The sequence below is a fragment of the Amblyraja radiata genome, chromosome 9 (genome assembly GCF_010909765.2).
Source record: "Amblyraja radiata isolate CabotCenter1 chromosome 9, sAmbRad1.1.pri, whole genome shotgun sequence".
Lineage (NCBI taxonomy): Eukaryota > Metazoa > Chordata > Chondrichthyes > Rajiformes > Rajidae > Amblyraja > Amblyraja radiata.
Window position 1 is genome coordinate 11,991,132 of NC_045964.1, and position 26,310 is coordinate 12,017,441.

The 26,310-nt window shown below is 43.7% G+C and overlaps 1 protein-coding gene across 1 annotated transcript in view; it reads right to left on the minus strand.

Moving 5' to 3' along the window:
* Nucleotides 1-598: 598 nt before the first annotated feature.
* The window catches only part of LOC116977291 (regulator of microtubule dynamics protein 3-like), a 79,257-nt gene continuing 53,545 nt past the window's right edge, over nucleotides 599-26,310 (minus strand). Inside the window, exons 4-5 of the mRNA XM_033027788.1 lie at nucleotides 2,486-2,672; nucleotides 599-619 (exon numbers count right to left, since the gene is read on the minus strand). Of these exons, the coding sequence (XP_032883679.1) occupies nucleotides 599-619; nucleotides 2,486-2,672 (208 nt within the window). The remainder of the gene's footprint in view (nucleotides 620-2,485; nucleotides 2,673-26,310) is intronic.

Consider the following 26,310-nt stretch of genomic DNA (forward strand, 5'->3'; position numbering starts at 1 on the left):
AAGACCTGAGTGATCTCCTGGACAAGTGTCGATCGCCTGGATTGGGGTCGGAGAGGAATTTCCCGGATTTTTTTCCCGAATTGGACCTGGGTTTTTATCCGGTTTTTTGCCTCCCCCGGGAGATCACGAGGTTCTTGGGGTGGAGAGGGGTGATAGCGGTATAAAGGGGAGGGTAGTGTCTTGTGTTCTGTGTCTTGTGTCTACTGTTTGTGGGTAAGTGTGTCTGTTTAGTGTTCAGCCATGAGCGAATGGCGGTGCGGGCTCGACGGACCTGGTGGTCTACTCTCGCACCTACTTTCTATGTTTCTATGTTTCTATGATGTCACTGGCAATCAGGACAATCAGAACCGAGTTATGCATGGTCATTGCACATACCTCTTTGCTTCAGATTATTTAAGATAGATAACAATAACCATTGCAAGTAATTACTATTAGAAACAACACCGTCAGCTAAAGTCTTGGACAGTTTACTGATAAATGGCCACAACCTAGATAAAATAAACTAGGTTATATTATTAGAATAGAAGTGCAATACTGCAATGCCAATATTAACAAAAAAAATCTGCACTTATTGTTATAAAGGGCACAAAAATGAAATTTAGCATTGACTTGTATATTCCTACAATAGCAAACAGCAGTACATTATAATTGAACACAATGCCATCATGAAATCAAAGATGATATAAAACTGCCATTAACTATTATGACCCTTCTAGATAATGTGATCTTTCGTTGCTGATTGTAACTTAATTCAGTTTTCAATACTACAGAGCCTTCCATAATGTTTGGGACAAAGACCCATCATTTATTTATTTGCCTCTGTACACCACAATTTGAGATTTGTAATAGAAAAAAAAATCACATGTGGTTAAAGTGCACATTGTCAGATTTTATTAAAGGCCATTTTTATGCATTTTGGTTTCACCATGTAGAAACTACAGCAGTGTTTATACATAGCCCCCCCCCCCCCCATTTCAGGGCACCATAATGTTCGGAACACATGGCTTCACAGGTTGTTGTAATTACTCCTGTGTGTTTAATTGCCTCCTTAATAGGTATGGGAGAACTCTCAGCACCTAGTCGTTCCACCAGTCTTGCCATCACCTTTGGAAACTTTTATTGCTATTTATCAACACGAGGACCAAAGTTATGCGAATTAAAGTCAAAGAAGCCATTATGACCAAATTTCGTTTGAACTTCATGTGAGATTCAAATGACAAATAAACGGTATTATTATTATTATGAGACTGAGAAACAAGAATACAAATGTTAGAGACATCAGCCAAACCTTAGGCTGACCAAAATCAACTGTTTGGAACATTATTAAGAAGAGAGCACTGGTGAGCTTACTAATTGCAAAGGGACCGACAGGCCAAGAAAGACTTCCACAGCTGATGACAGACGAATTCTCTCTATAATAAAGAAAAATCCCCAAACACCTGTCCAACAGATCAGAGACACTCTTCAGGAGTCAGGTGTGGATTTGTCAATGACCACTGTCCGCAGAAGTGTTCATGAACAGAAACACAGAGGCTACACTGCAAGATGCAAACCACTGGTTAGCCGCAAAAATAGGATGGTCAGGTTACAGTTTGCCAAGAAGTACTTAAAAGAGCAACCGCAGTTCTGGAAAAAGGTCTTGTGGACAGATGAGTCGGATTAACTTATATCAGAGCGATGGCAAGAGCAAAGTATGGAGGAGAGAAGGAACTGCCCAAGATCCAAAGCATACCACCTCATCTGTGAAACACGGTGGTGGCGGTGTTATGGCCTGGACATGTATGGCTGCTGAAGGTATTGGCTCACTTATCTTCATTGATGATACAACTGTTGATGGTCGTAGCATAATGAATTCTGAAGTGTACAGACACATCCTATCTGCTCAAGTTCAAACAAATGCCTCAAAACTCATTAGCAACAAAGCTAAAAAATGGTAAATTCTTGAGTGGCCAAGTCAATCACCCAATCTGAACCCAATTGAGCATGACTTTTATATGCTGAAGAGAAAAGTGAAGGGCACTAGCCCCCAAAACAAGCATAAGCTAAAGATGGCTGCAATATATACCTGGCAGAGCATCATCAGAGAAGACCCTCAGCAACTGGTGATGTCCATGCATTGCAGACTTCAAGCAGTCATTGCATACAAAGGATATGCAACAAAATACTAAACATAATTACTTTCATTTACATGACATTGCTGTGTCCCAAACATTATGATGCCCTGAAATGGGGGGACTATGTGTAAACACTGCTGTCATTTCTACATGGTGATACCAAAATGTGATCTGACAATGAGCACTTTAACCACGTGATTTTTTTCTATCACAATCTCAAATTGTGGAGTACAGAGGCAAATAAATAAATGATGGGTCTTTGTCCCAAACATTATGGAGAGCACTGTATATCCCAACTTTCTGGTCAAAGGAGAAAGTTGGGATTGACCAGTTGAGGAAGAGAATTTACAGACACAGGAAAAAATACTTACAGCAGATTTTTTATTCAATAGCAGCTTAAATCCTTTAGTTTTGTCCTTATTTGCGCCTTCATGCAAATCACTGGCTGCACTTAAAAGTTGAGAGAACTCGTCCAGTTTTTCAGAAGATTTTTGATCACGTGGACTAATTAGAGATTTTTTTTCATCATCATTATCGGAATCCCTAGCTGTAGTATACCTGGAGAGAATGAAAACAAGTTAGAATAAGTAATACCACAATGCTCCCTTTTGTTAATGTTATGACTACTACCTTTTCCCGCAATAGTTTTCAAAATTTGAAACTCAAGTTGCAAGATACTCATAAAAAGGCAGAAGTTAACTGCGTGATGAATCTGTGGAAATCTAGGCTGCGGAGGCAAAGTCAATGGATATATTTAAGGCAGGGATAGATTCTTGATTAGTACGGGTGTCAGAGGTTATGGGGAGAAGGCAGGAAAATGGGGTGAGGAGGGAGAGATAGATCAGCCATGATTGAATGGTGGCATAGACTTGATGAGTCGAATGGCCTAATTCTGCTCCTGGTGATTAGATTAGATTAGATTCCTTTATTGTCATTCAGACCTTTCGTTCTGAACGAAATTATGTTGCCTGCAGTCATACACAGAACCAATAAAAACAAAACATACAATAAACACAAATTAAACATCCACCACAGTGAGTTCACCAAGCACATCCTCACTGTGATGGAGGCAAAGTCTTAGTCTCCGTCTCTTCCCTCCTTGTTCTCCCTCTGCGCTGAGGCGATCGATCCAGGACGGAGATGCCGCCCTCCAGTCCAGCTATCACTTATGATCTTAACTCACTAGCAAACAGCGGAACTCGTGCTATTAACTAATAAGATAATTAAGTCAGGAGGAAATGATCTCCAATTTGGGAAATGATTGTGTCCCAGGCCATGATACTCTGAACCTAGGTGACATATAATGTGTTTTTTGGTGGTGTTTTTTACACTACCTCTGTAAATAGCACGTAATGTAGACATTGTTTAGTAGCTTGGAAGCAGTAGCTGTTTATGCAACAGAGGTGGTCCAATTCAATGGACTGCTTCATCCTGGATTCGACATTGCTTGTGGAGGCAATTTAGTTTTCTATTACACTTTGACATGATCTGTAAATGGAGGAGTCCCTTTGGGGAATCAGGAGGTAATTGCAATCAAACACAGCCTCACACACACTCTAACAGCCACTGTATTTTTGTGGCTGACTTACTTCAAATCTAGATGTTGTATTTTATTTAATGTGGAAATAATTATTTCTTGTCTGATCAACAAACGGTCCCACTATTATCCCAAATATAGTTTTAACGTAATTAATGAAGAGGATTGTGGCTAGAATACCTTGCACTGATTCCTGGAGCTTGGTTTCCAGTAATTACAAACGTAATACAGGTATGACTCCCTCCAGTGAGGATCTTTCCCAATGTTAATGTGGACTCTTTGGTGTCCAACACAACTAAATTCTTTAATATTAAGGGCAGCCACATTAAGGGAAGCCTGTGACTATTGGAGCATCACTAAGATTGGTGCTAGGGCCTTTACTGATTTGGATAGTATGCAGGAGGTATGATTTACAAGTTTGCAGATGACACAAAGATTGGTGGTGTTGTCGATGAAGAGGAGATAGTCTTAGGTTACCGAACATTAATCTGCCATTAAGTTGGGCAGACAATCAGTGGTGAATGATATAATGCATTCTGGGATAAGTGTGTATTTCATGAATGACAAGCCCCTCAGAGGTGTCAAGAAACAAAGATCTCTGAAGGTGGCAGAACAAGATGGCAGCATACTCGTTTTCATTATGCGCTCGCCAAATGTTCGCTGATGATCTCTGGTGAGTCTCTTTCATGGTCGCGAGGAGTTCCTGCATTCTTGGAGCTAGTCACGGCCTATGGTCGCCGCAAATATTTCAACATGTTGAAAAATTTTCTGCGACCCAAAATTGGTCGCCATGGAGAAAATCGATAATCCTGCAGTCGTAGGTGCTGTTGTAGTGGGGTTGCCACGTAGTTATGAGTAGTCGAGGTAGTCGGAGGTAGTTTTAGTTAATCGCTTTTGCTGACCGGTCATTTTCATTGGCTCATTTTGGGGGGGAAAAAACGTAAGCAGGAGTTTTCAGAACCAAGGATAACTGACCGATAATGCTAAATGTCCGCTGAACTTCACAGCTGTGTATCTCTGACAATAAAAGTTGTCAGGCTTCTTAAAATTTGTCTCCATTCCTTCTCCCCCCTTCTCCCCTCTTTTAAAGGACTTAACGTACACTGTGCTAGCCATCTTAATTACAGCGCCAACCTTCCTGTTCATCGCGGTGTGTGTCTGTATCACCTTGGCTTTGTACCGTGTGAATTTCAGACAGTGCTCCTTCGCTTGCCCTGGCCCCTGCCTTTGCGATGTGTTTGCATGTGTGTGTATGTGTGTGTGTGTGTGTGTTCCACTCTGACCGTCGCCGTTCCAGTTCCCGGTTTTTCAGGCGACTGCCAGCAACTTGACAGTCCGCTGCAAAATCGCCTAAGTGGGACAGGCCCATAAGAGTCTGGACGTCATAGTTCAACATTATCAAAGTTTGGTCAGTCCATAACTCCTCTCCCCTCCCTACCCCCCTCCTATCCCTCTATCCCCAACCACAACGCCGGGCGAGGCGGGCGCCGCCTTTCCCTTTCACGATGGAATATTCTCGTCGCAGTGGGCCGTGTCCTCCGGCGGCTGTGGCTAGGCAACACCGGGCGAGGTTGGCGCCGCCGGTGACTGACAGTGGACGCGGCCAATCAGTGCAGAGATTGACAGGAGAGGAGACCAATCTGCATGGCGGTGACTGACAGGAGAGGAGACCAATATGCGCAGGCGCAGTTTTAAAGATTTTTAAACCTGAATATCTTTTAAAATATACTATCGATCGGAACAAAACTTGTTGCACTGCAGCACAGGAGAATGGTGAGTAAGGTGTCAAAAAATCGTAGCGCTATCCTGTACCGTTTTTGCATAAATAGAAAATAATGCAAACCGTAAGATAACAAATTGAGAGTTTTAGTTATATATATATATTTACACACACATTAGACAAAGTGGGACCCGTTGGGCCCCGCCCCCAACGCGGGGGGCGGGGCGGCACATGAGGGCTGGTCCCTGAACGCGGCGTCGGCGCTCACCCATTCGCCCAACGCAATATTCCATCACTCACCAATAACCCAACTGCACAGGCGTGGCTCATTTACCCTCATCCCCAACACTCCCTCCCCCTCCTCTTCACCCTCCCTCCACCTCTCCCTCCCTCTCCTTTCCCCTACATTCAGTCACTCACTACCCTCAGTCACTCCCTCCCACCCTCCATAACCTCTCTCCCCTCCCTACCACCCTTATCCGTTGGGCCCCATTTCCCCAACGTAATATTCCCCCTCACCCGTTTCCCCAACGTAATATTCCACCACTCACCCATTTCCCCAACGCAACCCGTTTCCACCACTCACCCGTTCCCCCAACGCAATGAATCCTTCCCACGTGGGGGGAGGGGGGGGGGGCAGGTCGACGCTTCCTGGAGCCATTGAATGGACTTGACTTTTGGGTCGGCATTGGCGCTCCGTTGAGCTAATCAATCCTTCCCAAGAAAGGGGGGGGGGGGGGGGGCAGTGGCCGCTTCCCGGAGCCAATGATTTGACTCGACTTTTGGGGCAAAAAACTCACTCTCTCCTTACTCCCCTTGAAGTTGGTGATCCCATTGTCTCTCTGTCACCTCTTCCTCCCTCTCCTTTTTCCTACCCTCAGTCACTCCCTCCCTCACATCTCCCCTTTCGCACTCCCCCACTAAAGACAATGTTTAAATAACATTTCTTCTCCTCCCATCCCCCATTCTGTTAACTCTCATAGCTTGTTCAAGTTCACATTCCAGACAAGTGACTGAAAAACGTTCCCCGTATTACCCCCTTGTGTATTGGCAGCAGAGATCACATTGTGATGTCATTTTCGGTTGTCGGAATGTTCACGGTAGCATGTGTAAATGAGATCCCATTGTGATTGGAGGACTGTGAGATGCCATTGTGACATCATCACTGGAAGCTGCTAGAAAAGTCTCACTCTAACAGTCAGTTATTATTAGAGCCAGGATGTTTAGGCACTAAAAAATTCTGAAACAGGCAAGCAAAAAGGCATAATAAAATTACAAAAAAGGCATGACAAAGGCATTGATTGACAGAAAAGGAATAAAAAGGCATTTATTTCCACCATCAAAATATGGTTAATGATAATAGTACAAAGGTATACTACATTAAATGACCAAAGTTGCCTGGTTGCACATAATTACTAGCATTTTTTCAAATTATCTGGTGTTAAACTATGCCGCCTGTCAGACCGAATATGCTTCAGTGGTGAAAACTTATTTCTACCCCAGCTGAGGTCACTGGTGCATACCCGAAACAAGCTACAGCTATATTCATGTCTAAGAAGGAACTGCAGATGGTGGAAAAATCAAAGGTATACAAAAAAGCTGGAGAAACTCAGTGGGTGAGGCAGCATCTATGGAGCAAAAGGAATAGGTGACGTTTTGGGTCGACGCCCTTCTTTCGTCTGAGAAGGGTCTCGACCCGAAACATCACCCATTCCTTCGTTCCATAGATGCTGCCTTACCCGCTGAGTTTCTCCAGTTTTTCTGTCTACCTGCTATATTCATGTCGATATCTTGTGCATTACAACCTTTGAGAACTTTAGCTATGTTTTGTATTTCTTCTAGGGCATTATTATCTAAAATCACTCTATCACATTTTCCTTGTATGTCTTTACCTACATCGTCAGGAATTTTACGAATATCGTCAGTTACTTTGTTGAAAACCTGTAAGTTATTCACTAATGTTTCGCAACGTTTCTCAAGGGAAGTAATAGCTTGTGGGAAGTTTGCAAGATCGCGGAGGAGGGACTTTTTCTGCATGATTTCACTGACGATCCTGACTGCAGCAAAATCTTCTTCAAAACAGTTGACAATTTATTTTATCTTTTCAAAATTTGCAGCACAGCAAAGCACAGCAGAGAGCCATGTACCCCACCTAGTCAAAACGGGCTGAGGAGGTAGCGGAATCTCAGGTGCCATTTCTTTGAACAACTGCACACGTGACGGTACTTTGAGGAAGATTTTCTTGACATTGGAAACTAGGCGATCGACATTTGGAAACAAGCTACGTCTGTGCTTGGCAATTTTATGAAGTCCTTGAGCTAAGCATGTCAAATGCAACATTTTGGGGAATAAAACTTTAAGTCACAAACAGAAGTACATTCTCGTGTTTTATACCTTCTGGCCAAAGTACAGCAAGTGATGTAAACAACTGAGCAATAGTTGAGCTGTTTGACTTCCCCAATACTTCCGATGTCAACAAGTACTCCTTTGATAGTTGACCTGCCTCCAATATACTGATGGCCACATTGGCAACATATCTCCCCACAGCATTGGTTGTCTCGCCTATTGGGATCCATATTTTGTTGCATGCAACTTCATCTCTAATTTTCTGCACAACAATGTTGAAGTTGCTGTCAACATAATGTTTCCATAATGATGACTCGCTTGGTATATGTTCCTCTGTGTATTTCTCTAAAAAAACTCTGAGAGATTTGGTTTCCAATTTCCACAGTGGAATTCCAGCATCAATGAATGCCTTGCACAAATCACTCGAAAACTCAAATTTGCGACTGGAGCCAGCAGTAAATGTAGTGAGGCCACTAGCTTGGGTATTTCGCTTGGCTAGTCCACACCCCAGCAGTATCAGCATTGACCTCTAATTTTAGATAACCCTCGTCTTCTCCCTCCTCCCCCTGCCCAGCTCTCCTTCCAGTCCAACTATCTCCGCCTCTTCCTTTCCTTTTCCCGACCCCCCCTCCCACATCAGTCTGAAGAAGGGTCTCAACCCGAAACGTCGCCTATTCCTTCTCTCCTTAGATGCCGCCACACCCGCTGAGTTTCTCCAGCATTTTATGTCTACCTTCGATTTTTCCAGCATCTGCAGTTCTTTCTTAAATAAATCTTGGAGAAAACTGAACCAGTGGGCAGCGGCACAAATGAATGAATGACCGACGGTGGCGCCCCCGGTTTCGCCCCGGTGGTGGAAGTTTTCTTGTAAGTTATACTATGTTAACACGTTAATAATAACATTAATATTAACGTGTTAACATAGAAAATGTCATTGTAATCACGGTACAACTAGAGAAAATAGCATGACCTTTTAGCAAAACGGCAAAAAAAGGCGGATTCGGCACTGGATCGTGAAAAAGGCATTCCCGGTGAAATCATCAAAAAAGGCATGAAAAGGCACTTATGGCATAATCCTAGCTCTAGTTATTATTCTCAAAGTTTACTTTTTTAAACCTTTAAATATCAATAACTTGTGAAATCCAATTCAGCTGTAAACTGTGAAATCCAATAACCTATTGTGACTAGATGAATAAAAATATAATTATTGATTATTGATTATCATTCCTTCAAGTTCGGGAGCGGCAGGAGGGGGCTCGGTGATTGGCTAAGGAATTCAATTTGAAAATTGGTTAATTGGTTAAGTGGCAAATTGGGCAATTTGTCATCCAATATAAGCAAGGTTTGCTGTCGGGGAGCGCCTTGTCGAGGGAAGTGCCTTGTGAGAAAAGTGCGAGTCTTTGGCTCAAGAGTCTTCGGCGAGGAGGGTGAGGAGAGACTACGCAAAAAGCTGGCGGTGAACACATGACGGGTAAGATGAGTCAGTGTGATGCTTGCAGGATGTGGGAGGCTAGGGACACCGATGTCATGCCAAGGATACAAGAAGAATGAAGGTGTGTGACTGAGAGAAAGGGGAGCCACCGTGGAGTGCAGGAGACCCAGGTAGCTGTGCCTAATGAAAACAGGTACGCCCTCGGGAGCTGTTGGGGGAGACGACGCTTCCAGTCCGAGCGGCGGACAGGTCGGTGGCTCCAATCCTAGAGATGAGACTCGACGGCAAAACCGACGTCGGACAGAGGCATAGTGGTGGGTGACTTCATTGTCCGAGGTGCGGACTGGAGATTCTGTGGCGGCAGGCGAGACTCGAGGATGGTCTGTTGCCTCCCTAGTGCCAGGGTTCCAGATGTCACAAACCGAATTCGAGAGGGAAGGTGAACAGCTGGCAGTAGTTGTGTACATAGGCACAAACGATATCGGGAAGAGGAAGGAAGTTCTGCAACGTGAGTTTAGAGAGTTAGGAAGAAGAATGAAAAGCAGAACTTCTAGGGTGGTTATCTCAGGATTGCTTCCAGTACCTCGTCCTAGTGAGGGCAGGAACAGGGAGATAGGGGATCTGAATGTGTGGCTGGGGGTCTGGTCCAGGGAGCAAGGATTTAGATTTATAGACCACTGGGATCTCTTCTGGGGTGGGGTGACCTGTACAAATAGGACGAGTTACACCTTAACTGGAGGGGGACCGACGTTCTGGCAGGCAGGTGTGCTAGGGCTACACGTGTGAGTTTAAACTAAATAGTGTGGGGGGGGGAAGGATTGATCAATTGGGAGTATAAAGATGGAGCTAAAGGGGAAGTGAGTACAGGAAAAGTTACAAAAGACACCCGAATTAATAGGAAGGAAACTTCCAGAAGGGATAAGAGAGTAAGGTCAGGGCCAATTGTGAGCGGTGTGAGAGGGGAGGTGAATACCGATGTCAAAGTGTTGTATATGAATGCGCAAAGTATAACAAAGTGGATGAGCTTGAGGTTCAGTTTGAAATTGGCAAGTATGATGTTGTGGGAATTACAGAGACATGGCTGCAAGAGGGCCAGGGCTGGGAACTGAATATTCAAGGGTATACCTCCTATCGAAAAGACAGACAGGTGGGCAGAGGGGGTGGGATAGCTCTGTTGGTGAGAAATGAAATTCAGTCCCTTACAAGGGGTGACATTGAAACAGTAGATGTTGAGTCAGTATGGATAGAACTAAGGAATTGTAAGGGTACAAAGACCCTAATGGGACTTATCCACAGGCCCCCAAACAGTAGCCTTGATATAGGGTGCAAGTTGAATCAAGAGTTAAAATTGGCATATCGTAAAGGTAATGCCACGGTTGTTATGGGAGATATCAACATGCAGGTAGACTGGGAAAATCAGGTTGGTACTGGATCACAAGAAAGGGAGTTTGTCGAGTGCCTCCGTGATGGAGCAGCTTGTATTGGAACCTACCAGGGAAAAGGCAATTCTGGATTTATGTTGTGTAATGAACCGGATTTGATAAGGGAACTTCAGGTTAAGGAGCCATTAGGAGACAGGGACCAAAAATATGGTATGTTTTAATCTACAATTTGAGAGGGAGATGGGTAAATCGGATGTGTCAGTGTTACAGTTGAACAAAGGGGACTATGGAGCCATGAGGGAGCAGCTGGCCAAAGTTGACTGGAAAGATACCCTAGCAGGGATGACAGTGGAATAACAATGGCAGGTATTTCTGGGAATAATACAGAAGGTGCAGGATCAGTTCATTCCAAAGAGGAAGAAAGATTCCAAGGGAAGTAAGGGGCGACCGTGGCTGACAAGGAAAAATAAAAAAAGTACAACCTAGCAAAGATGCAAGAGGATTGGGTAATGTTTAAGGAGCAACTGAAGATAACTAAAAAGGCAATACGGGGAGAAAAGGTGAGGTACGAAGGTAAGCTAGCCAAAAATATAAAGGAGGATAGTAAAAGCTTCTTCAGGTATGTAAAGAGGAAAAAATTAGTTAAGACCAAAGTTGGACCCTTGAAGGCTGAAAAAGGTGAATTTATTATGGGGAACAAGGAAATGGCAGATGAGGTGAACTTTGGATCCATCTTCACTAAGGAGGACACAAACAATCTTCCTGATGTGCTAGTGGCCAGAGGATCTGGGTTGACGTAGGAAATGAAGAAAATCCACATTAGGCAGGAAATGGTGTGGGTAGACTGATGGGACTGAAGGCTGATAAATCCCCAGGGCCTGATGGTCTGCATCCCAGGGCACTTAAGGAAGTGGCTCTAGAAATCGTGGACGGTTATCATTTTTCAATGTCCTATAGATTCAGGATTAGCTCCTGTGGATTGGAGGGTAGCTAATGTTGTCCCACTTTTTAAGAAAGCGAGAGAGGGAAAACAGGGAATTATAGACCAGTCAGCCTGACATCGGTGGTGGGGAAGATGCTGGAGTTAATCATAAAAGATGAAATAGCGGCACATTTGGATCGCAGTAACAGGATCGGTCCGAGTCAGCATGGATTTACAAAGGGGAAATCATGCTTGACTAATCTTCTGGAATTTTTTGAGGATGTAACTAGGAAAATGGACAAGCGAGAGTCAGTGGAAGTCGTGTATCTGGACTTTCAGAAAGCATTTGATAAGGTCCCACATAGGAGATTAGTCGGAAAATTAGGGCACATGGTTTTGTGGGTAGAGTGCTGACATGGATAGAAAACTGGTTGGCAGACAGGAAACAAAGAGTAGGGATTAACGGGTCACTTTCAAAATGGCAGGTAGTGACTAGTGGTGCTGGGACCGCAGCTAATTACAATATACATCAATCATTTAGATGAAGGGATTCAAAGTAACATTAGCAAATTTGCAAATGACACAAAGTTGGGTGGCAGTGTGAACTGTGAGGAGGATGCTATGAGAATGCAGGGTGACTTGGACAGGTTGGATGAGTGGGCAGATGCAGTTTAATGTGGATAAATGTGAGGTTATCCACTTCGGTAGCAAAAACAGGAAGGCAAATTATTATCTAAATGGTGTCAAGTTGGGAAAAGGGGAAGTACAACGGGATCTGGGAGGTCCTTGTTCATCAGTCAATGAAAGTAAGCATGCAGGTACAGCAGACAGTGAAGAAAGCGAAGAGCATGTTGGCCTTCATATCAAGAGGAGTTGAGTCCTGAGCATAGGTTTACAAGGTTAATTCCCGGGATGGCGGGGTTGTCATATGATGTGAGAATGGGCTTGTATACTCTGGAGCTTAGAAGGATGAGAAGGGATCTGATTGAAACATATAAGATTATTAAGGGTTTGGACATGCTAGAGGCAGGAAACATGTTCCCGATGTTGGGGGAGTCCAGAACCAGGGGCCACAGTTTGAGAATAAGGGGTAAGCCATTTGGAACGGAGATGAGGAAACACTTTTTCACACAGAGAGTTGTGAGTCTGTGGAATTCTCTGCCTCAGAGGGCGGTGGAGGCCGGTTCTCTGGATACTTTCAAGAGAGAGGTAGATAGGGCTCTTAAAGATAGCGGAGTCAGGGATTATGGGGAGAAGGCAGGAACGGGATACTGAGTGGGGATGATCAGCCATGATCACATTGAATGGCGGTGCTGGCTCGAAGGGCCGAATGGCCTACTCCTGCACCTATTGTCTATTGTCTCTATAGTCCATTATTTTGAGACATCTCTTACAAGAACAACATGATAGCTGTTTTTCCACCTTTATTTGTTCTTAGGTTGGATTAAAAATAAATAGGACTGTGAACAGAGCTTATGAATTCTATTTCCATTCCTATATGCTACATATACATTACCATTTACATTTACCACTAGCTTCTAATTAATATTAGCAACCTATAATTAGGTTGTTGTAGACTCCACATGTTTCTTCCTGAATCATGAGGAAAAATCGGCCTCATATTTTCCCATAAAACTAAGAAATATTGTACTCGTGTAGTCTTCTCTGGATGAGTATGTACATGAATTGATGTCAAACGGCAACATTTGAACAAAATTATTTTGTTCTCCTTCGGTGTGGCGCTGCGCTCTGAGAATAAAGCTGGCAAAACATTCTTTCTCTGGTCGCAGTTGGAAACAGTAGCTATTGAACACACACCCATAAACAATATGGATAATTGTAAACGACATCTGCTCCGCCGCATTGACGAAGTTTCATACAATAAATCTGAAAAGGTACATAGGGTGGGTATTGATTAATTCGAAACAGATTAAAAAAATAATCTAACTTCATTAATTCACTCAGGGTGTATTATGATGTGCTCCACTGAATGAAGTGTACAGCAAAACTTGCACTTCCAGAGTGGTCCATCGTGTAGTTTCTTCAGCGGACCACAAATTTATTTTAAGAGCAAAATATAAGATGCTGGAGAACTCAACATGTCAGGCTGGATCTATGGAGGGTTCGAAGAAGGGTCTCGACCCAAAACATCACCTATTCCTTCTCTTCAGAGATGCTGCCTGATCCGCTGGGTTCAGCATTTTGTGTCTATTTATGGAGGGAATGGCTAGGCGACGTTTAGGGTCGGGTCCCTCCTTTAGGCCTTTTTTAAGGGGTTCAGAAAGATCAAAAATGTCACGTATTTAAGTATGTTGTTACGAATATAACTAGTAGTGAGAGAGAAAATTCCATGAGCCATAGTTGCCATACATACCCAAAAGTAGAAATGTAGAAAGTTACAGTGTGTAAAAATTATTATATTATGAGCTTTCAACCAATCAAACGCCAAATTCAAAATTCGATCTATATTTTGTATATTCTCTAGAAAGACATCCTACAATAAATGATCGGAAGGGCGTGATTTTCAGTCAGGACGTCTGTATCATTCAGTCAGTGAGCTGTAGATGTACATGACGGTAATCGCGAGGCAGCATATCAAGATGGCGCAAAAAATTACCCATGACTTACTACGGCTTTTTTGCCGAGTGGAGTATCTTGCTCCACACTATGATCTTTGTTCATAACTGCCAGTTTCTCTCTGTCTCTATCAATCCTTCCCACGTGGGGGGAGGGGGGGGGAGAAATCTCACTCTCTCCTTACTCCCCTTGAAGCTGCTGATCCCATTGTCTCTGTCATCTCTCCCTCCCTCTCCTTTTCCCTACCCTCAGTCACTCCCTCCCTCACCTCTTTCCTTTCACACTCCCCCACTAAAGACAATGTTTAAATATCATTTTGTCTCCTCGCATCCCCACTCTGTCAACTCTCATAGCGTGTGGCTGAAATCCCTTGCTAATTAAGAATCTGTCAATCTCCATCTTAAAACTACCCAATGACGCCATTCACAGCCGTCTGTGGCAATGAATTCCACAGATTCACCACCCTCTAAATAAATTCTTCCTCATCTTCTTTCTAAACAAAGTTTCTTTTATTCTGAGGCTATGCCCTCTGTTCCTAGACTCTCCTACTGGTGGAAACATATTTTCCTCATCCACTCTATCCAGGCCTTTCACTATTTGGTAAGTATCAATGATCCCCCCCCCCCCCCCCAAATGAACCTTATGGGAATCTTGCACCAGCACTCTCAAGTCCCTTTGAAACTCTGATTTCTGTATCCTCTCCCCATTTAATATAGGCCTTTATCCCTTCCAAAATGCATGACCATACTTTGCTATGCTGAATTCCATCTGCCACTTCTTTGCCCACTCTCTCAACCTGTCCAAGTCCTTCTGCAACGTCCCTGTTTTCTCTACACAACCTGCCCTTCCACCTATCTTTATATAATCTGCAAACCTGGTCACAAAGCCTTCAATTCCCTCATCCAAATCATTGATATACAACGTGAAGAGTAGCAGCTGCAAAAACACCCCCTGCAGAGCATCGCTAATCACTGAGTCAACTTGAAAAAGCGCCCTTTACTCGCATTCTTTGCTTTCTTCAGCCAACCTTCTATTCATGCTAATACCTTCCCTCTAATACCATGGGTTCTCATCTTCTTTAGCAGATTCATGTGTGGCAGCTTAACAAAGGTCTTCTGAGAATCCAGGTAAACAACATCCACTGACTCATTTGTCTATATTGCTATTTACTTCCTCAAAGTTCTCAAAAAGGTTGTTGCTAATTCTTACCGATTGTGGTCTGCCAATAAGGAAGTCCATAATCCAGTTACAAAGCAATGAGCTGAGACCATTGAGATTGCTGATTAGTTTGGAGGGGATGATGGCATTTAACACCAACCTAAAGTCGATGAACAACCTGACATGCATTTTCCATTTGTCTAGTGCAGATATCGAATCTCCAGTTGATCTATTGTGGCTATAAGTGAACTATAGTGGGCATGTCTTTACCAAGGCAGAAGCAGGTAGGTGTCATAACCATCTTTTCGAAGCCCTTCATCGCCACCGTTCGGTAGTCATTGAAGCTTGTCACTTTACTCTTCTTGGGCACTGGTATTTATTGATGCCTTTTTAAAGCAGTTGGGAACCTAGGATCTTAGTAATGAGAGGTTGAAGATGTGACTAATATTTTTTTACATATTGCTAGGGCAATGTGATTTAAGGAAGCAAATTAATATTCTCCCTTTTGAAGCAAGTGTATAAAGCATTGAGCTCATCCTGGAATGATGCCTCAGCATTGTTTGAGATACCACCTGGTTTTGCCTTGTAGGAAGTGATGGTATGTAGCTGCTAATCATCCATCTCATCCTCCAGTTTGGAACAAAAGTGTCTCTTTCCTTTTCCAATGGCCTTGATAGGTTACACCTCGACTTCCTATATGACCCTGTATCACCAGACTTGATTGTCAGAGATCAGGTCCTCAGTAGATTACGAACTTTCTGGTTCATGCAAAGCTTTTGGTTGGAGTACACTATGATGGTCTTGGTGAAAACTCCACACAATTTCTACTGAAGTCAGTAGAAACCGTGGTGTTTTCATTCAGGTCCATTGGAGTTGTTGAACATCGTTCAATCTACCGACAAAATTCTCATGGACTTGCTCCTCTGCCATCCCTGACTAGTTCTGTGCGATCATCACTGCTGAAACTGTGCTTTATAGTCACTGTCTATATGGGGGAAGGAGGAGCACTATCAGGTGGTCTGATTTTCCAAAACGAGGGCAAGTGAAGGAGCAATAGGTTCCTTTGATGGTGCAGTAGCAGTGGTTGAGAGTATTTGATTCCCAGGTACTGCAGAATATGCGCAGGTGGTAGGATGGGACCTAAAAAACAGCCTTGTTGTTCTCGGCTTTGATGGGAAAGGCAACGGGGTACACTGGCTGGTGTTAGTTGACAATGGTGTGCAGCTCCTCCAGTGCTAGCTGAACATCTGCCAGGGGCAGGATGTAGATGACAATGATGAAGATGGCAGTGTGTTTTCTTGGGAGGTAGAAGAAAAGGTATTTCACCATTAGATGTTCCAGATGCACAGAGCAAGAATTGGATGACTGCTATGTCTGAGCACTGCAGAGTTTACCATGAAGCAGATGTTTCATGTTCCCGATGACGCCACCTGGTCTATGTGATGGATCTAGAAACCTTCAGGCTGGAAGACTCAATTTTGAGCGATGGGATCGAGCCATGTCTCTGGAGTACACAGCATTCCCTCATGTCCCCCTGGGAAAGCAAACTGGCCCCAAGTCCTCTATGTTATTATCTAAGAACTACACATTGACAAAACATAAAAATTATAAGCCCCCATTTAAACCATCCATTAATACATTCTTGAACTTATGCACCTTGCCTCTTCACGATCAGGGGTTGATGTGGGAAATTCTGGAAATAAGTAAAATTGGGGGAGTTTGTAATATCTTTAACCCCAAGACCTTACATATTGGAGAAGCATGATGGGAAGAGTCCACCATAATGACATAAAGGCCTGTTTCAGAGAAGCAGTTTATATGTTTGGGAAGTATTAGATTACGTGACATAGCCAGCTGGAGTAAAGATAGAAATAGGTCATATATTAGTCTGAAATAAAACTGATAATCAGATAAAAAGTAATCTTTACCACCCATTTGCATGACAAATGGGAGAATAGCTTTCTAATTAAGAGAGAACATGTCGATCATTGATGAATTATTTCAAAATGTAAAATCCGCATGTAACCATTGTGTCACGAGAATATCAAAAGGTTATGGGTGCTTTGAATCATTGAAACTCTTTGGATTCTCTCAGAATGTTTCCCAGTACCTGTATATACTGTTGCATACTGTGAATAAACCAATTTGTTTGAGAAACTCACCGCTGTTCTACAAGATTGTCTTTATGTGCTGAACCACTCTAAGCCAAACAATTCTCTCCAACAGAGGCCAATAGATAGAATTGAACATTAAGTTATTTTGTTCTTAATGGCACACAAAACATTCACCTGCCTACCTATTTGTTATTATATTAAAATGCTGCATGTAATGATTTCACCCATAATCATTTCTGAACCATATTTTTCTTTATTTTTCCAGTAATTCCAATGATGTGGTATATTTAATTCCTAATGGCCATTTTTGCATTCATATCTTACGGTGGCTTTTATGTCATATTTTCCAAGTTGAATTTGTACTTGAATCTCATTTCTATTTTCCTTATAGAATGCCAACAATTTTCAAATTATAGAATCACCCATATTACTCTCCCTACCTCCTTCCCACATTTCATAACCTCCTTTTCCCAGATGTCATGCCCAGCATTCTAGCTAACCTTTTGATACCCTTTATCCTTATCAACTCATGGTTTTGTTTTTAGCTCCTGCAAATCATCATTCTTCACAGCTGGTTCCTCTTACTCTGTACACTATTGGTGTAACTACTAGATTGTTGTAAAAACCCATCTAATTATGACCTAGAAAAACACAAAATAACGTAAATATCTGTGGTACAACTGAACAGAATATTAATCAAGAAATAAGAAAAATTCCTGGCAAAGGATTTTTTAATAATTGCAAGGAACTTTAACCCTAAAACAATTTAGAGGAACATTCATTGAATTAACTTTGAAGAGCTTTCTAGAACAAAGTGTCATTAAATCAGATGAGGATTAGACCGACCTGGACTTTACCTTGGTTAGTCAGATGAGAATAATCGCTGAGATTTCCACAGGATAAGTACTAACTACATGAAGGAACTTTTATATTGTTTGAAAGAAATAGACATAGCAGAAATTAAACTTGTTCTTAAATAAACCTGGTTTACTGGTTATTGTAGTGGTACCAAGCGTGATAAACAAACAGTAGCTTTATTCAGACATTACATGGTTGGTGTTGATGCAAGTTTGGTCCTCTAGCATACTAAGTCATTACTGCTGCTGCTGAGCGAGGGTGTTGACTCGAGCTCAGCTACCTGTCGACTCATGATCTCAAGGTGAGATCTGCTTATGTAGCAAGACACTCCCCTTAACCCATGACGTCACGTGATAGCCCTCGTAACCACTGATGAGGGTTCGACCGTAAGTGGTCTGGCCATCACCTGACGCCACATGACCCCCCCCCCCCCCCCCCATCACCGGAGGAAGGACAACAAGCAGGCCAATTAAACGCGGCAGCCAAAACTCGTAAATGCACAGGTGAAAAGGATGGAACGCGCTCACTTTCCACCAGAAGGTGTGCAAGCAAGGTTGAGGGCAGCTCCTGCTGTAGGTCGGGTGCACCCCGGCCGTGGGACGGTGGGGCCCGCTGTGCGCAGTCGCCTTCCCGGCTGTATGCTGAGGGGTGCAAGGAGACCAATGCAAAAGCCGCAGGATGGACGAGACACAGTCGCATCTCATCGACCAGCAGGGAATCGTGTCCCGAAAAATACGGCAACCAGCAACGCTGGGAGACATCGGCAACAATGCAAACCAAATAAAATACAACAGAGAAATAAGAATAAACTAATAGCCAAACGCGGCGAGGTCATTACAGTGTAAAAAAGTGAAAAGAAACAATCAACAGTGAGCAAACAAGTGCAAAGTGGTAAGAAACTGTAATTTCAAATTGTCCAGTTTCTGATGTGAAGCTGTGCTGGAAGCTGGTAAACTGGAGGTTGCAGTGACACCATCCGACCTGAAGTGGCGCTGTTGACAGCGGTCAGGCTGCAGACGGCATCCGGCCGGAAGGTGGCGCTATTGACGCCGGTCAGGCTGCAGTGACACTATTCAACCTGAGGTGGCACTGTTGACAGCAGTCAGACTGCAGAGTGGCATCTGGTCGGACGGTGGCGCTGTTGACGGCGGTCAGAGCAGGTCGAGGCCCATCGCTTCCGGCCATGTGGTAGTAGGCCGCGGCGGCAATTTTGGCTGCTGACCGAGGCTGCCTTTACTGGCGGCCAACTGAGGCAATTCCCGGATGCGTGCAGGAGGGGGGGCTACATCGACGGGCCTCGACCCACCGTTGCAGGTAGGAACACCACCCATCGTCACCAGTTTCGTCTGAGACTGGCTGCGCTGCCGCGCCCTCGGCGGAGACTCGAAGCTGCTGGGGAATCCGTCGCGGTACCGCCAACTCACGACCAGCCGAGTATCCACCCCGCTGCTGGGCCGACCACAACCTGACTGGATGGGCAACCAGCGGCCGTGGATCATCGAAATCCGCCCCGATGAGCAGTAGGACATCTTTGGGCAGCCGCCCCAGGTAGGCCCGCTCGATTGGGTGGCTAGGCCTGAGCAGCGGACGGCATGGCAATGGACGGGCCCGCTCTCTCCCCGCTCCCGGGGTTGGGTGGCTGTGATGCTGGGGGCGTGGGGCTGCTAAACTCGCAGGTCCTGGAGCAGCTGGTGGGGGAGCGGCGGCTGGTGGGGGGAGCAAATGCTGGTGGGAAAGCGACGGCTGGTGGGAAAGCGACGGCTGGTGGGAGAGCGACGTCAGCCTAGGCCTCTCATCCCCGGTATGCAGCAGCTGGTGGGGGAGCGGCAGCAGCTGCGGCCTCTCAGCTCCATTGGTCGGCTCCGGTCGGGTCATGCACGGGAGATTGGAGGCCGTCAAACAAGGCCCGGACCGCGCCCATCGACCTGGGTGGCCTGCGGCTGCTGAGACCAGTCAAAGGAGCGCGTTGAGGCGGTCATCAGCAGCATACATTACGGTAGGGCCGGGTTGGCGGCAGTGTCGTTCAGCAGGGCTGGGCTGTCAGCTGCAGACATCAGGTCTCCCAAGGCTGCGTGTTCTGGGAGAAATCCAAAATTCCAATTTGGATTGTCGCGGGTCACCGATGTAGCAGTACCAAACGTGGTGAACAACAAACAGTTGCTTTATTCAGATATAACATGGTTGGTGTACATGCAAGTTTGGTCCTCTAACATACTAAGTCATTGCTGCTGCTGCTGAGCGAGGGTGTTGACTCGAGCTCAGCTACCTGTCGACTCAAGGTAAGATCTGCTTATGTAGCAGGACACTCCCCTTAACCCATGACGTCACGTGAAAGCCCTCGTAACCACTTACGAGGGTTCGACCGTAAGTGGTCTGACCATCAGCTGACGCCACATTATAAGAATTGTGTTAGGCTCGGTACATTGGGAAATTAGATTAAAATATTTCCCAGCAGAAAATATTTAAATTCTCAACTAACTTGCATATCATTATGAAACAAGATCTCAAAATCTTTGAGATTCTGGGAATCTCAAGACCTCTGAGAGAAATGAGCCATCCGAGTCCAACTGAAGAGTGTAATGATTGGACTGGAGTGAAAAGAGGTTTCTAATGTTGCCAAGAGAACATAATAACCTAAAGATGGAGAGTTTTAGCTGCAACAGATGACAAAAAATATGACATGATATTTGAGATAAATACTTTAGAACATTTGCAAATAAAAATCAATTGCTCCATTGACTATAAAGAAAAGAAAAAAATCAAAATTAAATGTCAAGTAAAAGAAACTATATAATGAGCTGGCTGAGATAGTAACTTCATTGCATCTATCTTCAATCCAGAAGACAATGTGAAGATGAAATGATAGAGAAACAATGATTGAATTACACGAGGGACATAAAGATAAATATTGGAAAATGTAAAGAGAGATTAAAAAGACTAATTTCCCGGACCTGACAGCTTGCATCCCAGAGATCTAAGTGTTACAAAGAATGCAATCTATATTACTAAAGGTCTGATCTTGACCACTTCCTGTTGTTCCTTATATTGATTTTAGAAAAGACGCTGCCACTTACGGCTGTGATTTTTGGCCATCTTACTCAGAGTCCCCCTCCGCTGTGCAGGACAAGATAATTTTTCCCATTGATGAAAAATAAGAACTATTAGTGTTTAAAAAATGTTGAGATTGTCTCTCCTGAAGGCCATGCCCCTTCCGGAGGGACTATAAAACCCGGAAGTGTTGAGTGCCTCAGTCAGTCTCTGCAAGATGGGGGAGCGAGAGGGTCACGTCTCAGTCTCAGCTGTGAATAACACTGGACACATGTCTACTAAACTGTGAGTGTGGTTTTACTGCCCTTGAGTGCCCTTAATGTGGTTTGAAAATGAAAATGTGGTTGTTTTGAAATAAAGCAAAGCAAATGGTGGTGGTTGGTTTGAAATAAAGCACTGCAAATGGTTGTTGGTGGTGGTTGGTTCGAAATGGCAAATGATTAAAAGTCTAAACTTGACAACTTCCTGTTTGCACTGTATAATAATTTTAGATAAAACGCTACCAATTACGGCTGTAATTTTTGGCCATCTTACTCAGTCCCCCTCTGCTCATCAAGTGCAGAGGATTCTTCCCATCAATGAAAAATAAAAGTGTTATTAGTATTTAAAAAATGTTGAGAATCTCTCTCCTGTCAATCACGCCATGAAGGCCACGCCCTTTCCGGTGGGAGGGGGAGGGATTATAAACCCAGAAGTGTGGGTGTGGCTCAGTCTCTGCAAGATGGGGGAGGGAGAGGTCACGACTGTCTGAGCTGTGAATCAACTGAACGCACTGAATGTGGTTTTATGGTGGTTTCACCCTGAATGAAATGGTATGAAACTGCATTTGAATGTGGTGGCCTTGCACTCTGCATGAAATGGTATGAAACTGCATTTTAATTTGGTGGCCTTGCACCCTGCTTGAAGTGGTACGAAACAGCACTTGAATTTGGTGGCCTTGCACCCTGCTTGAAGTGTTACGAAACAGCACTTGAATTTGGTGGCCTTGCACCCTGCTTGAAGTGTTACGAAACTGCACTTGAATTTGGTGGCCTTGCACCCTGCTTGAAGTGGTATGAAACTGCACTTGAATTTGGTGGCCTTGCTCCCTGCTTGAAATGGCATGAAACTGCACTTGTACTTGGTGGCCTTGTACCATGCTTGAAGTGGCAATAAGCTGCACTTGCATTTGGTGGACCTGCACCCTGCTTGAAGTGGTAGGAAACTGCACTTGAATTTGATGGCCTTGCACCCTGCTTGAAGTGGTATGAAACTGCACTTGAATTTGGAGGCTTTGCATCCTGCTTGAAATTGAATTTCAAGGAATAGCCGTGAGTCAACTGCCAGCCCACCAGCCGTGAGTGAGCTGCCACCATATCAGGCTTGAGTGACTGAGCTGCCACCCCAAGAATCCATTTGGCCCACAATGTCCATAATAGCCCTCTGGAAACCAGTCCCTTCAGCCCACAACACCGATACTAGTGCTCCAGAAGCCCCCCCGGCCAACAATATTGGAATATTGCGTTGGGGGACCAGCCCTCCCGTGTGAACATGGAACCCAACGGGTCCCACTTAGTCTAGTAATCTTCTAAAACTCTGACACAAGGAATTGAAGATGTTGGAATCTTGAGCAAAACACAAAATCCTGCAGTGACACAGCAGGTCTGTGGAGGGAATAAATAGCCGATGTTTCCGGTCAGGACCCCTCTTCAGACTACGATGACTCTTTTGCAGTATGAAGAACGGTCCTGACATGAAACATCACCTATCGATTCCGTCCATGACTTGCTGAGTTACTCCAGCATTTGGTATTCTGATCATTTAAAATTCCCCAGCTGTTGAAACATTTGCTATTAAAAAAAATAGCATAACATAGATGATAGGTTAAAAAAAATTCCCCACTGACTCATTGGCACTTCATCTCCAAAGTGCTTAAAAGCATAATTAAGCAAGATAATTTGATTAAGCTATACTGCAGACATCTTTGGAAAGAGAGACCATAGAATTTGTAAAATGAATAACTTTAAGATGCAATGCAGGGTGGGTAAAGGGGAATAAAGAGATATTTAAATATTGATAATTCAAAATTAGGCGTGAAATTGGCAAACTGTAACCTGGTCATCTATTTTTGCGACTACCAGTGGTTTGCATCTTGCAGTGTAGCCTCTATTTCTGTGCATGAAGTCTTCAGTGGACAGTGATTATTGACAAATCCACACCTGACTCCTGAAGAGTGTTTCTGATCTGTCGGACAGGTGTTTGGGGATTTTCTTTTATTGTAGGGAGAATTCTTCTGTCATCAGCTGTGGAGGTCTTCCTTGGCCTGCCAGTCCCTTTGTGATTAGTAAGCTCACCAGTGCTCTCTTTCTTCTTAATCATGTTCCAAACAGTTGATGTTGGTCAGCCTAAGGTGCTGATGTCTCCAGCAGTTTTATTCTTGTTTCTCAGTCTGATAATGTCTTCTTTGACTCTCATTGGCACAACTTTGGTCCTCATGTTGATAAACAGCAATAAGTTTCCAAGGTGATAGAAATGCTGGAGGAAAGATTAGATGCTGAGTGCTCTCTTATACCTGCATTAAGGAGGCAATTAGACACACCTGAGCAATTACAAACGCCTGTGTAGCCATGGGTCCAAACATATGGTGCCCTGAAATGGGGGGACAATGTATAAAGACAGATATAATTTCTACATGGTGAAACCAAAATGTATACAAATGGTCTTTATTAAAATCTGACAATGTGTACGTTAACCGCATGTGATATTTTCTATTACATATCTCAAATTGTGGAGTACAGAGGCAAATAAATAAATGAGTCTTTGTCCCCAACATAATGGATGTTTGTGCCTTTAAGTGCCTGCATTATAGGTCATGTACCTCAAAGCCTTTCCAAATGCCTACTAAATGTAATTGCATCCGCGTCCACCACCTCTTCTAGCAGCTTATTCCAGATAACGCAACTCACCGCTGGAAAAACATATCCCTCATTTCCCTTTTAAAATTCACCCCCCCATCTTAAATCTTTGTACTCCAAATCTAGACTCCCATGGCCAAGGAAAAAGATTTTGATGATCTATTTAGTGGCCCTCATTATTTTATGGAACTCCAGAAAGTCACTCCAATGTTCCAGTAAGAATAAACCCAACATATCCAATCTCTGATATAACTACAGCCCTCTAGGTAATATCATGATGAATCACTTCTGTATTCTCTTTAGCAATCATATTCTTCCTGTAATGAGACAACCAGAACTGTACACAATACTCAATGTGCTATCTAACAATGTTATGCAAAGCTATCACATGACATCCCTACTCTTGCAGTCACTGCCTCAGCCCATGAAGGCAAACATACTAAATATATTTATAACTACCATGTCCCACCTGGGTCATCACTTTCAGAGAGCTGGGGACTTACAAACTCAACATTTCTATACGTCAATTACTTAATACCAGAATTTTCTGCCCAAATTGCATTACCTCAACTTGTCTGGATTAAATTCCATCAGCCACCGGTCCAACCAATTTTCCAACTGGACTATGTCCCCGTAATATCCATAGATAATCTTATTCGCTATCCAGGAACAGCAATTTTCATGTGTCTGTAAGCTCACTGATCTCAGCATTTTGAATCTGTAGTTTAGATCAATACATATTAATTCTAAATGAGATCCAATCAAGATCAAAAATTAATTAAGAGCTATACTAATCTGTACCTAATTAACTGACCAGTACAACCTTTGTCGTCTCAGCCAATTACATTTCCGATTTATGGAAACTTCAGGTTATGGACAGTTCTTGAAACCCTGTCGCAACTCAGGGAGTGTCTATACTTCAAAAGAACATTCCTCCAGATCAGGAAAAGTGATCAGGTTAATTCTCTGTGGTCCAGATTTTGTGTGATCTGGCACCAATCAAATCCCAACAGGCGAAATGCCAGACTAAAATATTTCAACCTACACTGTAAACAAAGGTCTCAGCAATGATCCCTATGGTCCACCATTTGTTACAAACTTCAGTCAAAGTCCCTAATCACCACTACCCTGTGTCTCCTGCCACCAAGCCAATTTTGGATACAGTTTGCCAACATGCCTCAGATCCCTTGTGCCTTAAATCATTGGACAAAACGTTAAATTTGTATATTTCAAGCTATACAAACCGCAGGCACTGGAAGCAAGTTACAACAACACCTTCCTGTTCCACAAACCATTCCCATTCTGGCCAAATTCTCAACTTCAGACTATCCAACTTCACACCCTGCATTAGCAAAATAAAATGATTTATGTATCTTTGTTGCCAGGAATGATCTAGGTCTTGGATAACAATAAACACTCCCTCTTCAAATGAACTCAGTGGTGTCTCTAAAAAGGAGGGCAAAGAAGTTTGAGCGTGCTAATAATTAAACTCAGTTTTTGTTTAACAATTTAAGTTCCAAGCTAAATATAAAATAAACTAAAGTTTACTTCTCTTCATCATCAAATTTCTTCATTGACCAAATGCTCAACTTCACGCTGCTTAAGATAATTTTCTTCTTTGCAGTATGTACATGTGAATATAAACAGTCAAGGACCTGCAGAATCAACGTTTATGGCATGGAATCGGACAAATCTGACCAATATTCAGTGCCCGAACAACCAAAATCCTAGTCATACTTTTTCTTTTAAGTGGACGACATCCTGCTTCAAATGTATCTATTCAGTCCTTAAAAGAAACGGACAAACCAAGTTTCAGGTTGAGACCTTTCCTCAGAGAACGGAGGAGGTGGGGAGTAAGCTGGCGGGGGTAGGGAGGCTTTCCATGTCTGAAGAAGGATTCTGATGTAGTGAGACCAGGCAGGTTGAGCAAAATTTTATTAATAAAAACACAAACAAAAACTCATAACGCCGCATACCTAGTCGAGCTATTACAGCTCCTGTCGATGCAAGGAGCGCTGATTACTAAAGACTCTCTAAAAGCCCGCGAATGAATCCACACGGTCACTTGACCGTGCCGCCCAATGATGAGGGTTCTGACTTCCTAGCCCCACCACTAGGTGCCATTACACGACCCCCCCCCCCCCCAGAACCCGAGGAAAGAAAACGAGCGAGAGTCCGAATCAGGCGGCCAGACCGTGTGGAGACAGG